The 12,467-nt window shown below is 52.4% G+C and overlaps 2 protein-coding genes across 8 annotated transcripts; one reads left to right on the forward strand and one right to left on the reverse strand.

Annotated features, from left to right (window-relative positions):
• The first annotated feature begins 1,938 nt into the window (after nucleotides 1-1,938).
• Nucleotides 1,939-6,581, forward strand: SMIM33 (small integral membrane protein 33). The gene is made up of 2 exons (XM_045507889.2): nucleotides 1,939-2,245; nucleotides 3,651-6,581. Exons 1-2 carry the CDS (start codon nucleotides 2,237-2,239, stop codon nucleotides 4,038-4,040), a joined length of 399 nt encoding a protein of 132 aa, XP_045363845.1. The 5' UTR covers nucleotides 1,939-2,236; the 3' UTR covers nucleotides 4,041-6,581.
• Nucleotides 6,582-6,722: 141 nt separating this feature from the next.
• STING1 (stimulator of interferon response cGAMP interactor 1) lies at nucleotides 6,723-12,149 on the reverse strand. Of its 7 annotated transcripts, none has more exons than XM_010971727.3 (8): nucleotides 12,013-12,149; nucleotides 11,168-11,248; nucleotides 10,441-10,667; nucleotides 10,127-10,310; nucleotides 9,790-9,898; nucleotides 8,683-8,921; nucleotides 7,762-7,948; nucleotides 6,723-7,213 (listed from the first exon to the last, which is right to left on the reverse strand). In XM_010971727.3, the coding sequence occupies exons 3-8, from the start codon at nucleotides 10,665-10,667 to the stop codon at nucleotides 7,023-7,025; spliced, it is 1,137 nt and encodes a 378-aa protein (XP_010970029.2). In that variant the 5' UTR covers nucleotides 11,168-11,248; nucleotides 12,013-12,149; the 3' UTR covers nucleotides 6,723-7,022.
• Between the last annotated feature and the right edge of the window lie 318 nt (nucleotides 12,150-12,467).

The following is a 12,467-nucleotide window of genomic DNA, read 5'->3' on the forward strand; positions in this document are numbered from 1 at the left end:
ACAAACTCTCTCCTTCAGCTCCCTCTGCAGGCTCCTAACTTTAGCTTCCTTCAGTGGGGACAGAACATCCGAAGAAGGGCACTCCTTGCCTTCTTTAGACCAACAGGGCCACTTCCACCTCTCCTGGACAGCTGGAAAAGAGAAGTAACCCCAGAGTAGAGAACTGAGTTGGGGCCTTCAGCCTGGAGGCGTAATGGTAGGGAGGACCCCAGATTCTTTTCATGTTTGGTTCCCGTATAAAAACCTCAAAAGCCAGGGGTTTTCTTCTCTGTGAAATAAGAGAAGATATTTGCTGATTTTAGTCCCTTGAACCCATCTAAGAGGCTCCATGACAACAAAAAGCCAAAAAAGACAGAAGGAGTCAGTGAACACTCATCATGGTTCAGAAATGCCCTCACCACAGGTGAAGGATACTTGCTTACAAGTTTGCAGATCTAAGGACAGAACTGGGGTGGGAGATTCTTAGGTTCCAGTTCTATTCAGCCAATGTTTGTCCCCACCTGCTGCATAGTACCAGGCACTGTGATACTCTGGAACACAAAAATGTATTCCTTGATGGGGTTCATAGGCTAGGAAGAAAAATGAGCCCCCACACTTGTAACATTAGACAAAGCATGACAAACGTCAGGAGTGTGGTAAACACTACTGCTATAGGCTTTAAGGAAAAGAAAGCAAGCTACTTCAGTACAGTGGGCTGAGGAATATATTCCTGGAGGAGGTGATGCTTGAACTAAGCTGTTAAAAGATGGCTAAGGGTCAGATGGTGGGAATGGGGGAAGGGCACCTCGTGACAGTGAAGGTGAAGATGGAAAAATGGGAAAAGGCTGGGACAACAGTCTGGTCCCAGAAGTTTCCACCCCTTATCCTTTCAGAAGTCCTTTAGGACATAGATGCAGGATTCATGAGGGAAGAAAAGGGAAGAATTAGCAATCAGAAGGATCAGAAATTGGGCTTTTGGACCCAGGGACTGGAACCCCAGTGGTGGTGCCTGTGACAGCAATAGGACACATGTCTTGTGGAGGCAGGAGGCAAGCAGCAGTGACTGAAGCTCTGACTGTGGCAGAATCCAGACTCCCTCTGGCTGAGGTCTCAGTGGACCAAGGTGGGAGGTAGAGAATGACCAGAGCCTTTGATTACATTGGGAGAAGGACAGCCTCCTAGCTGGCTTCAAGGCCAGCCAGCCACTGGTCTCACTCACCCTGCAGGTCAGATCAGCCACCCAGTGACCAGGGCTTAAGGAAGCTTGGAAGTCTGAGTGGGGTCCCTAAATGTCAGAGTGAGTAGCAGCTTGGCTGAGAGACAAGGAATCAGGGGTCTATATCTTGCCTCCTTGGATCAAATCACTGGGTAAGGGGAGTTCCTGGGAGGGGTCTCCTGGCCTACAGACTGGAATAGAGGGTGGTGCATGCACAGCAAGGGACAGAATCAGGGGTGGCTGGTCCCATGGAGTTAGTTGGGACCAAAAATTAGCCATTATAATCTGTCTCTAGAGAGAGGAGGGACTGGTGGGCACTTTTTGTGACTTGTATACATTAAAGCACACATTCTCAAATGAAGTTGCACACAAATACAGAGACATAACAGAATTATATTTGTAAAAAACCAAAGGAGGAAAAACCCAGAGAGAAAAGAATGCCTTGCATAGGAATGATAAACATAAAATTCAACACGATGGTTATCCCTAAGGTGAGAAGGAAAGGAGAGGTCACAGAGTGGGGGTTTTGTTTTATTTGTAATGTTTCAGTTCTGTTTTTGAAGTAAATGTGACAAATTATTGAGATGAACAGAGCTGGTGGTTGGGCCAGAGGGATTTAGTATATTATAGTCTACACTTTTCAGTGTGTTTGAGAAACTGCATTTAAAAAAATTGAAGCATAACTTCAGGAAATCAGTTGGGATGGAGAGCCGGCAAGTTCTGGTAGGGGGAGGGTTGGGGGAGGGCCCTGGCCACGTGTCTGGGATCTGGTGGAGGAGGGACAGGCTGGCAGGGCGTGTGAAAGGAGGCGCCGAGGAGTCAGATTAAAGCACTATCAGAGTTAAGGGCTGGGCCCAGGGTAGTCCAGATGTTCACGGAAGTGAAAGCACAGGGGAGAGCAGTGAGGGTGTGTGTGCAGAGGGTGTGTGCCCTGTAAACCCCATAGACGTGGCAGCTCCGGGTAGGGACCGAGCTGGGGTGGTAGGCTCTCCTTTGCCTGCTGGCCGCCAGTCCCCAGGGACCCTGCTGCCAGGCTGGACAATGCACCAGGTAGACTCTCGGCTCACCCTCTCCTGCCAGGCTGGTGTGACACCCCACAGAGGCCCCAAGCCTTTCACCAGCCTATGCTTCCCTTTTCCCCTATACATCCGGAGCTGCTTCCCCACCCCCTGCCCTGGGAGCTCTGTGGCCTGGGCCCCAGGGAGCCTCAGACTTTCAAGCAGGGGTGGGGAGATGGATATTAGGCTTTCCACGTGCCAAGGGACAGGTGTTGGGGATGAGATGGGGTGGACAGTGTGACTCGGGAATTAAAGGGAGTGAGTTTGACCTGGCCAGCCTTTCCTGGACCCCAGTTGCCTACCCATGGGATAGCCAGGCTGAGGGCTCGGGGGTAGGGGAGGGGCTCCACCCCAAAGTTATGCTCCTCAAGGCCAGCTGGGAAAGGGAAGACTAAGGAGATAGTTTCTTAAGCCTGTGACAATCTCGCCAGCTCTGGGGCTTATAGTTTGGAGGTTTGCTGCCTTAATGGCCATCCCCCCAGCCCCTACTTGATACTTAGCAGGGTAGAGATGGACAGAAGCAGGGATCATGACCCTCAGCTTTTGACAGAAGAACGCTGGGACCCTGAAAGTGGTAGAGGCTGGCATCTCTCCTCAGTCCTTCCTGGATGGAGCCAGGAATCCACACTGGCACTCCCTCCCCTCCAGGACCCTGAACCTTATCCTGAGGGAGAGGTTATGGGGTGAAGCATAGCTCTTGCCTTACCCCCAAGCCTCTGGGGTTCATGCCTCCTCTTCCTCTCTTCCTCCCCTCAGAGTACCACCACTCCTCCTACCATGTGTGTAAAGAGTAGTGGGAACCTAAGATGCAGAACACAGACTCCCTTTTCCAGGACTTTAAGGAACAACTACTCACTGCACCCTGGCCAGGATGTGGGACAGCACCCATAGTGTGCTAACATTCTTAACTCAGGGCGTAGGATCTATTTAAGAATTTTGCTGGAGACCTGGGAAGAGAGAGCAGTGGGAGGGGACTTGTGGGAAGGGCAAACTTTATATGCCAGACTGTAATGAAGCCCCTCTTTGTCCTTTTCTGAATGACTTTGTCTCCCTTTCTGTTTGTTTCCTCTGTCTTTGTCCCTCTATATCTGTCTTCTCTTCTGTCTGTTTTTCTCTCCCTTTCTCTTTGTATCTTTCTCTTTCTCTCTGTACCCCTCTGTCTTTTTCTTTTATTCTCTCTATTGGTATGTGTGTTTACCTCTGTATTTCTCTGTCTCTCTATTCTCTCTGTGTGTATCTTTACTCTCTCTCTACTTCTTGGTCTTTGTTCCTCTTTCTCTCTCTCCCTGAGGCTCTCTGTCTCTCTCTTGGTTCCCTTTGCGTGTCTGTCTGTCTCTATTTTGGTCTTTGTGTGCACATGCCCATGTCACCCTCTCCCTCTGTCGCTTCTCTCCCAGGCTGGCCACCATCCCTGGCTTTCTCCGGCTGTGAACAGCTCAGTGGGGCAGGAGCCCCATAGGCAGCTTCCGGCGGTGCTGGAGGGGGCTTGGGAACCACCGCAGGGAGTCGGGCTGCCCCTGCTCACCGTCATTGTCGCCGTCTTTGTCCTGTTGGCAGTCTGCATCATCGTGGCAGTCCACTTTGGACCAATGCTACACAAGGGCCATGCCACTCTCCCCACGGAGCCCCCATCCCCAAAGCCAGAAGGCGGCATCTACCTCACCCACTGGCGAGTGCTGGGCTCCCAGGACAGTCACGAAGGCACCCAAGAGGGACCTCCTGTCTCCGGCTCCTGCCCTGTGCCAGATGGGCCTAGATTCAGCATCGATGAAGTCACGTTTCTTTAGGAGGGAGACTTTGGAAAGTTGGCCTGACCTGGCTCAGAATGAGAAACTGGACAGAGAATTAGGGCAAGAGCAAATTGGGACCTAGGCATCGGAGCTTCAGAAGGGCGCACACAGACCCAGCTGGAGCTTCGCTTTCAACAGAATATTTATAGAGAAAGCCCTGATGTGGACAGGAGAAATAAAAGAGGCTTGAGGCCCTGACCAGAAACATGCTGTTCTGGGCATTCCCAGCGCCCAAGGCTACCCTTACAAAGCTAATTCCTCCTCTTTAGGAATCACCAGACCCCCGAACCTCTTTCTCTGAGTTCCTACTCCCTCCTCCACCCCTAACCTCCTCCCGTTTTTGGTGTAAAAGTGAGTCCAGCTTGGAAGATTCCACTACCCACCCTGCCCCTATGTAGGGATGTTAGAGGCTCCCAGTAGAGCACCATGGAGAGCCAAGGCAAAGAACCCAGGGGTCTGCCTTCTCTGGGACTCAGGAAAGGAAGGAAAATCTGTTGCCCTTCATCAACTGGGGGACATCCCATTGGCTTCCAGGGCTCAGGCTTTGCCAATTATTTCCAAAGCTCTTAAAAGCCTCAAGCACTAATTATATCTCTCCAAATTGTTTTTGAATGGTCCCCACTATCTTGGGGCAAGACTCTGTATTGCCTTCCCAGGATGGGATGGGGGTAATTGAGGGGCTCTCATTACCTCCCATTTTCCATGTGCATCAGTCTGCTGAAACCAGCCTAGAATTTACCCCAGGGCACTTCCCAGATCCAGAACCTTCTAGCTGGTGGGAAAACAGAAAAGGAAAAGGAGCTCCATGGGGCCTGTCTTGAGAAAGGAAGGATTGGAGAGAGGACCTGCAAAGGGAGGGGCATGAAGGTTGGGAAGGTGCAGGAGGCCAGGAAGGCAGAGCCGAGCCTCCCAGTGACTCTCTGGAAAAGTACCCATTTCCCTGACATCTTTGAACCTCACTTATGTGAAGCCAAGAACATACAGACAGACATTTATGGGGGGACTTCTGGGTGCTTTACACTGGGGAACACCTGAGGGCAACAAGTCAACCGTGGGGATTGCCCTCGGTGAGACCTCGGCACAGTCAAGGAGGCTGGGAAATAACAGAAGATGGAGAGGAACAGAGATGAGGATTGTAATGTGTGCAGAGGACTGGCTTGCCTCCTTTGGGACTGGTAAGAGGAAGCTATAATGCTAATAGCTGCTCCTTCTTATGGGCCTGCTATATGCTGGGCTCCAGGCTCATCCTGGACAAACAGATACTATACCATTCACTCCTCATAACAATCTTGGGAGGAGGAGCCACTGCTATCTCTATTTTATGATCGGGGATATCAAGACACCCAGGAGGACACAGGTACTAAATGGTGTAGTCAGAATTTGAACCTGGGGCTGTCAGACCTCACAGTCTGGGTACCAATTTGGGTGCTGGAAGGATGGGGAATGGTCATGTTGGGGAGACCCTTGATTCTGGGCTGGTTTCTGGGTGTGATGTTGGAGGATCCTCAGGCCTTAGGGGCAGAATTGCTGGCATAGTGGGGGAGAGGACCCCATGTCTCTGTCATCCTTGGGGGCAGTGGGTTCCTTCTGGCAAATGTGTGTCCGGGTGTGGAGTCTTTCTCCACAGTAATGCACTCAGAAATTCATACTGAGCATTTGTGACAAAAACAAAAGTTGGAGGGAGGAAATAAGCCCTGGGTGGAATTAATGGAACTGGCAGAAATGGGCCGTCTGGCCTCCCAGATGGGGGCAATTTTGCCACCACAGTGTTGTTGCAGTGGCCCAGTTCTGACAGTGATGGCATAAGGTATATGGCAGGTGGCTGGCTGTGTTATCCAAGGTCCCCAGGGTGTATCCCATCACCTCACACAAACTCTCATCCTCTGCTTATCCAGGGACTCTCATCCGGGATCATTTATTTAGTGGCCTGCTTCTTTGAGCAGCCCCTTGTCCAGGACATAACTGTGTACCCCTCATGGCATTTGTGTGCTGGCTCAGCCCGCCCCCCCAGTCCCCCAAGCCTCCCACTGGAGACAAGGTCACTAAAAGGGCAGTGGAGTGAGGGTTGCTGCCCAACTCTATGCCCTGTCCACTGGTTGACTCCATCTATAATGAATTGCTAGCCCCACCCCACCACCCTGTACTAGGATGAGGAGGGGTATAAGGAAGTGTGTCTGTGCAAGCAGATTTGGACATTGCAGATAATAAAGGCCAATTGCTTGTTTCAGTCAGAGTCTGACCAGAAAAAGATGGCATACTTCTGTAAGTAATCTGAGGAGTGTTTAAAAAGGGACCACTTAGAAAGGGCAGGTGTAAGGAAACCACTAGGGAGAGCAAGTGCTCCAGGATGAGTATCAGACAGGGGCCAGTACCACTGCCGGGCCTGAAGAGGCATGGGGAGGAGGCACTTAATGAGACCTGGAGATAAACAGGGCTACTGAAATGGTTCTCGAGCTGTAACTTTAGGTCTAGAGATGCAGAGCTCACAGTGACCTTGATACCACAGGGAGGGAGCTGGGGGCATAAATACCCTTACCCTCCTCTTCTCCTTCCTCCCCCCACTAGGGCTCCCCACTGATTGAACATGATCAGAAGCCAGAGGACCAGGGAGCCTGTTGATGCCATAGGGAGGCAGGGAGAAGTGGAGAGTAGGTCTGAGGGTCAAATGGAAGACACCTGGAACATCCCTTTTGTTTACTGGGCATTTAGAGCCTACAGAAAACTTCCAGATAGCTGTAGCCCTCACAACACCCCTGTGAGGTAGGTGAGGCATTTCATAGATGAGGACATTGAGGCCCAGAGAGGTTAAACAATTTGCCCAAGGTCACAGGATTCTTCTTGAGATGCCAAGTCCAGGGACCTTCTCTGAGAGGCCCCCTGTGGGAGGAAATGGCTCTGCTGGGCCTCCAGCTGCTGAAGAAATCCCCTAAACCAGAGTCTTGGGAATGGCTGGGGGCTCAGGCAAGGTAACCCTGGGCTTCAGAAGACATCTGTGCGGAGCGGGAGAGGCTGTTCCATGCCACTGATAAGGAGCTCAGGCTCTTGGGACAGCCTGGAAAAATTGGGCACCACTGAGGTCCCAGCGCTTCCCACAGTAACCTCCCTTTCCTCCTGACGAAGGTGCTGGATAATCTCCTGTGACAGGGAGAAGCTGCTTCCCTCTGCCGGTTCTGGAATAAGCATGGGGGAGGTAAGCGAGGGGGGTGAGAACCTTACACATTCTCCCTCTGACACACCCAGACAACTTGCTAGGCATCCTCCAGCCCTCCCTCTCCTCCACCTCCCTGCACCTTCTCCCCACCCCCAGCCATTAGGGCTAGAGTTTCATGAAAACCTAGAGCCAGAAGTGATTTTAGAGATAAGAGAATTCCACCCTCTTGCTTTTAGAGGTGATGCTCAGACAGGGGCAGGGACCTGCCTGAGGTCACACAGCAAGGAAGTTGGCTCCTGGCCTGTGGCTCTTCTGCTTCTTCTGGGATCCCTAGATAAAGTGAGGGCCCCTAGAGCCCACCTCTTCACCCTCCACCCTCCACCCAGGACACATAGCCAAAGATCTTAGAAAGCAATCAAGTATCCCCTCTCCCAGAGGGAGAAGAGGCAGGGCTTGAATGCCTGGACCACTTGGGAAGGCCCAGGGCATGGTTCTGCCATATCTCTTTCTGACCCCCTGGGAGACCCCTGCGACCCCTGACTCTTCTCCAGCCTATCAACCCCTCACCCTGGTAGACAATGAGGCGGCAGTTGTTCTGAGACGCGGGGGCATCTGCCAGGATGTCTTCCAGCGTCCGGCAGAAAAGTTTGGCCTGCTCAAGACGATCCTCCCGGCTAAAGCCAGCTTGGCCATGCTGTGACATGGCAAACAGGGTCTGCAAGGGGGTGGCATACTCCAGGATACAGATGCCTGCCTGGAGGAGGTAAGAGGAAGACCAGACTCAACCAGGGACCAGGCAGATAGGCTCTGTACCCCAGTGCCACTGCTCAGTCTGTAGAGATGGAGTCCTGGGAGGTGGCCACCTGATGGAGGTCTGTGCTTTCTAGTTGGCCTTTGTCTCTGACACCCAACTCCTGAAATTAGGGCCAGGGCTGTGTTCAATTTACCCTTCCAAGATCCTCCTAAGATTCCCAGGGCAAGGCCCACTGAGCTAGGCTGTCAACTCCACCAGCTGGAAGTCAAGTCTGGGGACTGGACTCTGGAGTTCAACCCTGGCTGAGTTCCCCCCAACCCATGTGAAATCCTTCAGACATCCACATGGATGTCAGAATCCTCATAGCCTTCATCTAGGGCAGCTTTACTGTCAAGAACATGGTATACTCAGGTTGAAATAGTCCACTTTCTTGCTGGTTCTCTGAGTTTCAGTTTTCTCTTCTGTAAAGTCGGGATCATAACAGTCCCTACCCAGCAGGGTGGTACTGAGGATTCAATGAGGGGGTCAGATGAAGCACCGAGAACACAGTAAGTACTCAATAAGCGTTAATTATCATTATCATCAGAGCTCAATCTTGCCCAGCCCTGGGACCAACTGGAGAAACTGAGGCTCAGAGAAGGGCAGTGAATTTTTACCAGTGCTTGGCCAGGGCCCAGAATTCTGGTCTCTGGGCCTGATTCCTCCCAGCAGTACCCACTTGCCTGCATGCTCACCTGCTGCCCGTTCTCCAGAAGCTCATAGATGCTGTTGGTGTAAACCCGACCCTTGATGCCGGCACGGTCAGCACTTTGCTGAGGCAGCTCGTTCAGGAAGCGAATGTTGGGGTCAGCCACACTTAGGTCATCAGGCACCCCACAGTCCAACGGGAGGAGGATGTGCAGCCGGTGGCTCCCTGGGCCCCGGATCACGTTGTTGTGGAACCGGTTGTAAGTCTGGATCCGGGCCTGGAGCCCTGGGGTGGAAAGGCCCAAGAAGTCATTCCCACTAACCCTGTCTTCCACCCAGTCCAGGACAGAGGCCCAGGTCATCGGTTCCCTCAATGTGTGGGTGCAAGACAACCAAGGGGCCAATTCACTCGCGTTGCCAGGAGGCCAGGAGGGGCAGAATGTCTGGTAACCCTCCCACCTCTCCACCTACCCCCCTCACTTCCTCCCATCACTTGTCCTTTGTCCAGACTTCTGTCAGCCCCACGCCTTCCTACCACAGCCTTCAGGGCTCTGAGAGGAGGCAAAGCCCTAGGAGGTGACATTCCCAGCAACCCCAGGTACACTGATCTAGGCCTCTAGTGGAAGCCCTGGGATCAATGGGAGGCGGCAATAAGATATGGGAGAAACAGCCTTGGCTGGCAAGTCAGGGGAATGAGACATGACCCATGGGCTCCCAGTGGGGTAGTCAAGGGTCCACGCTCTAGACAGACCTGAGTTCAAATCCTGTCTCCTCTCATTAAACTGTGTGACTTTGGACAAGTCACTTTATCTCTCAGAACAGTGATTTTCTTATCTCTAAAACAGGCTTGATGATTATCCCTTCCTCACAGTGTGTGAATTAAAAGAGAAAATGCACATGAAGGGTACAAAGCATGAATATTTAAAAGAATTCATGGGTGACTTTGGACAAGTTACTTAATGGATCTAAGCCCAAAATTTCTTTCTATAAACCAGGTATCATAATAACCTTCACGCCTACAGGATTGCTTTGGGAATCAACTGATTTGTTAGACATGAAAATGCTTTCAAAAATACAGCGAGTTTTGGAAAGAGGTTGTATGTTTTACTGTCTGTCTTGCAGATCTGGAAATGGGGGCAGAGAGGATGGCCCACCTGGCAGGATCAGTCGCAGGTATCCAATATAGTATGACCAGGCCAGCCCATGGGCCACGTTGAAGTTCCTTGTTTCACAGAGCGCAGAGACCTCAGCCGGGGCCAGGCCCTGAAGATAGCGGGGTGGGGCTGGGGGCCTCCAGGAAGGACAACCAGAGCCCGCCTCCTCTAAGATTTCCCAACTTGCTGCCAGCTGGCTTCCTTTTCTGCCACTGCTGACCCCAGAACATCATAGGCCCCACCTCTAAACTAGTCCCACTTCCAGTACTGAGCTAAGACCAGATCACACTAGCCACGCCCTCCCCTTGAGGACCCTCCACCTCCCACTGTGTCATACCTGGAGGCCCAGAAGGATGTTTAGTGCCTGTGAGATGCCCAGGAGGGCAAACATCCAAGTGAAGGGCAGGCCAGTTGTGTTTGGGAGGGAGAAGTAGAAATAGCAGGACAGCAGCAGCAGGGCCCCGCAGCGGATGGGGCAGCCCAGGCAGGCCCGCACAGCCTTCCACGAACTGCCCTGGTACCTGCAGTTGACAGCCAAGGCCAGGATCCCAGCCCTCCTTAGCCACAGAGATTCAAGGAGGGGCAAGGCTGAGGGTTGAGGGAGTGAGACATGTTGGGTGCCTAATCGCCATGGGTAATGCTGGGAGTCACCTGGAGTGGACGTGGTATAGCTCCTCGGCCAGACTGCAGACCCCCTTGAACAACAGTCCCATCTGCTGGGAGGCCAGGTGGAACACCAGCCACTGGAGAGTGTAGTCTGGCAGCTCCCCCAGTCCCCATAGTACCACCAGGCAGGCACCTAGCAGGACTAAGGCTGCCTTCTGGGCTCTGTGACCCCTGGGCTGTGGGATGGATGGATGCAGGCTGGAGTGGAGCATCTGTGGGTACCAAGAAATCCACTGTTGTGCTCTCCTCACTCTCATACCGTTCCAGGACTGAGGTACTTCCCCTAGCTCTGTGTTTCCCTAGTGCCCAGCCATACCCAGAGCCTGGACTTGGAGACACCTCTAGTGGACAGACTGGGCATACATCATCCCAGAACTCACACCCAGCAGAGAATTGTTGAAAACAGAACTGATGGAGAAAGAAATGTAGGTGCCCCACATACACACCTCACCCAACCCCAGTGAGACAGCAAATGTGGTGAAGAAAGAAGACGAAGACTATCCCAGACCCAGACCTGAAAGTGTTCTGTGAGGTACTACCCACCAGGGGACCCTTGGGGCCCGGGGCTTCCATCTCCCCACAATCCACCCCAAGAAGGACCTTAGTCAGCAAAGCTGAAAACCACAGTGCAGAGGGTGGGGGCAGGGCACCTACCTCTCTGTCCGCAGGGACCTCAGCCTTGGAGCTCTGGCTGGGCAGCTCCTGATCTTACCTTCTGTATCCCAGACCACAGGTTGTTTCTAGAAGACGACAGGGAGAGAAGGCCCAGCACAATGGCCCCTCAGGGTGCAGCCTAAAAATGAAAGTTTAAAAACAATTGACGCTTTCTCCACAACCCTCTAGCCCTGGAATCTCACCAGACCACAGTTCAGAGTGCTAGCTGGGGAGGAGGTTATTTCCTGCCCCTCAGGGAGGGAGGAAGAACCCTCCTACCAAGGCCCTGGTGAGCCCCGCCCATGTCTGGGGGTGAGGGAGACAGCTTGAGAAGGCCCCCTTTCTGTTGCCCACTGCTACCCTCCAAACCAAGGGTTTCAGAAACTCCCTCACACCCCCTGCAGCCACAACCCTGAACATCAGCTTCTCCTCACGCCCCCACAACCAAACACACTCTAACACCCACGTGGGATTTCACGCACCCAGCTAAGCACGCACACTGCACCGTGCTGCCCCGCCTGATTGGTTTATTCTGATTTCCAGATGCAGATCTCCTTTTTCTGAAGACTGCAATATCAGGCCGGAGGCGGGGAAAATGAACAGTTATTTCCTGTAACAACAGCCTTTGAGTAAAAAGCTTTGTGCGAGCAGAAGGCCTGCAGAAGAGCGGGGTTTCTAGTTCTCCACAGGAAGTGGCAACGCTTGTTACTTCTCTGAGAGAATGTGGTGCTTCCAGCAAAAAAGGCAGTTGTGTGGATAATGATGATAATAATAATGTGCTTACCATGCTCCAGACGTTATGCCAAGTATTACATATATTGTTTCACTTAATCTAGGTAGGTCCAATACTATCCTCATTGTACAGATGGATAATCTGAGGCTCAGTGAGGTGAATTAACTTACCCCAGTCCCATGGCTAGTGAATGAAGGCATGGGGACATGAAGCCAGGTGGGTTGCTCCAAAGCCCAGCTAGTTCTGTGGCTTGATTTCCTGGAAAGGGGTGGGCTGCGGTGCCAGGATCAAGTTTCATGCCTGCATTTTTCCCTGGGGTGGGGTAGGGAGTGTCTCTGGCCGCTCCCTGGCAGACTGGTAAGATGATTGGATACGAGGAGAGGGCAGGCCTGGGAGTGGGACTGGGGTGGCAGCCACAGAGCAGCATGCATCCATTTGTGTCTGGGCCAGAGGGTCCTTGTCTAAACCCTTCCCCATGTCACAACCAGACACAAGGAGACACACCACGTTCGTGGATGCCACTGGCCTCTCAGAAGCAAGGAGGCTTCCTGAAAACGCTCTCATTTTTAAAAATAATTCACTAAAAATAAAGGGAATTCCCTGTACTTTCTCTCCCCTAATACTG

The sequence above is a fragment of the Camelus bactrianus genome, chromosome 3 (genome assembly GCF_048773025.1).
Source record: "Camelus bactrianus isolate YW-2024 breed Bactrian camel chromosome 3, ASM4877302v1, whole genome shotgun sequence".
Taxonomy (NCBI): Eukaryota; Metazoa; Chordata; class Mammalia; order Artiodactyla; family Camelidae; genus Camelus; species Camelus bactrianus.